The sequence below is a fragment of the Monopterus albus genome, unplaced genomic scaffold, assembly GCF_001952655.1.
Source record: "Monopterus albus unplaced genomic scaffold, M_albus_1.0 scaffold96.1, whole genome shotgun sequence".
NCBI classification, from domain to species: domain Eukaryota; kingdom Metazoa; phylum Chordata; class Actinopteri; order Synbranchiformes; family Synbranchidae; genus Monopterus; species Monopterus albus.
In genome coordinates, this window is record NW_018127976.1 from 2,869,310 (window position 1) to 2,870,034 (window position 725).

General features: G+C 39.9%; 1 protein-coding gene across 1 annotated transcript in view; it reads right to left on the minus strand.

Annotated features, from left to right (window-relative positions):
- Window positions 1–164: 164 nt before the first annotated feature.
- The window catches only part of pigm (phosphatidylinositol glycan anchor biosynthesis, class M), an 8,801-nt gene continuing 8,240 nt past the window's right edge, over window positions 165–725 (minus strand). The window contains exon 10 of the mRNA XM_020608851.1: window positions 165–720. Coding sequence (XP_020464507.1) covers window positions 632–720 — 89 coding nt within the window. The 3' untranslated portion in view covers window positions 165–631. The remainder of the gene's footprint in view (window positions 721–725) is intronic.

Here is a 725-nt window from a genome sequence, read left to right on the forward strand (position 1 = left end):
AGACCAAAGACACTACCAAAATAATCAACTAATAAACACTAAACAGTTTGCTCTCAACTAAATATTTCCTTTAAATGTGAAGAAATTAATATAACTTGACAAATAAAGCTCTAACATAAATTACCAACAAATAAACAATAAATTTCTCCCAAACTCCCCGCTTCCTTGTATTGGGCACTTGGTGCAGTCCAGGCCTAGTGAGAGGTATTTAAACCTGCTGCTTCCTCAGTCCATGGATTAGGAAACACGGTAAGTCAAAAGAAAATTTACACGCATTAACAATACAGAATTAATCAAATGTGCATGTTCACTGATCAATTGTGTATGTCTAATATCAAACAATATTTACCTGCAACCCTACACACATAAAGAAATTACCCACCCAAGTCCATTGCTGGTGGTGGTTTAGGCCCTCACATGGTGAAGGCCAGGACTGAGGCCTTCACAATACATAATGACTGTAAATCCCACTGTGGCTTTGTCTCTCACAAAGTGGCACTGCATGACTGGCCTGCGCTACAATTTGAGTTACCTGAGAAAGTAATTATAGTGTATGTGGATCTTCATACTGAAGCTGTGGTGAAAGTGAAATAGCCTTGCACACTGACATCACTGTTGTGTCATTTGACCCTCAGTCTCTGTGGAGTTTGTAATGGGCTATGATCTGGATCAAGACAAAGCAGTTGATGATCAAGACGAGCAGTCCAGCAAGCCAGATCAACAGG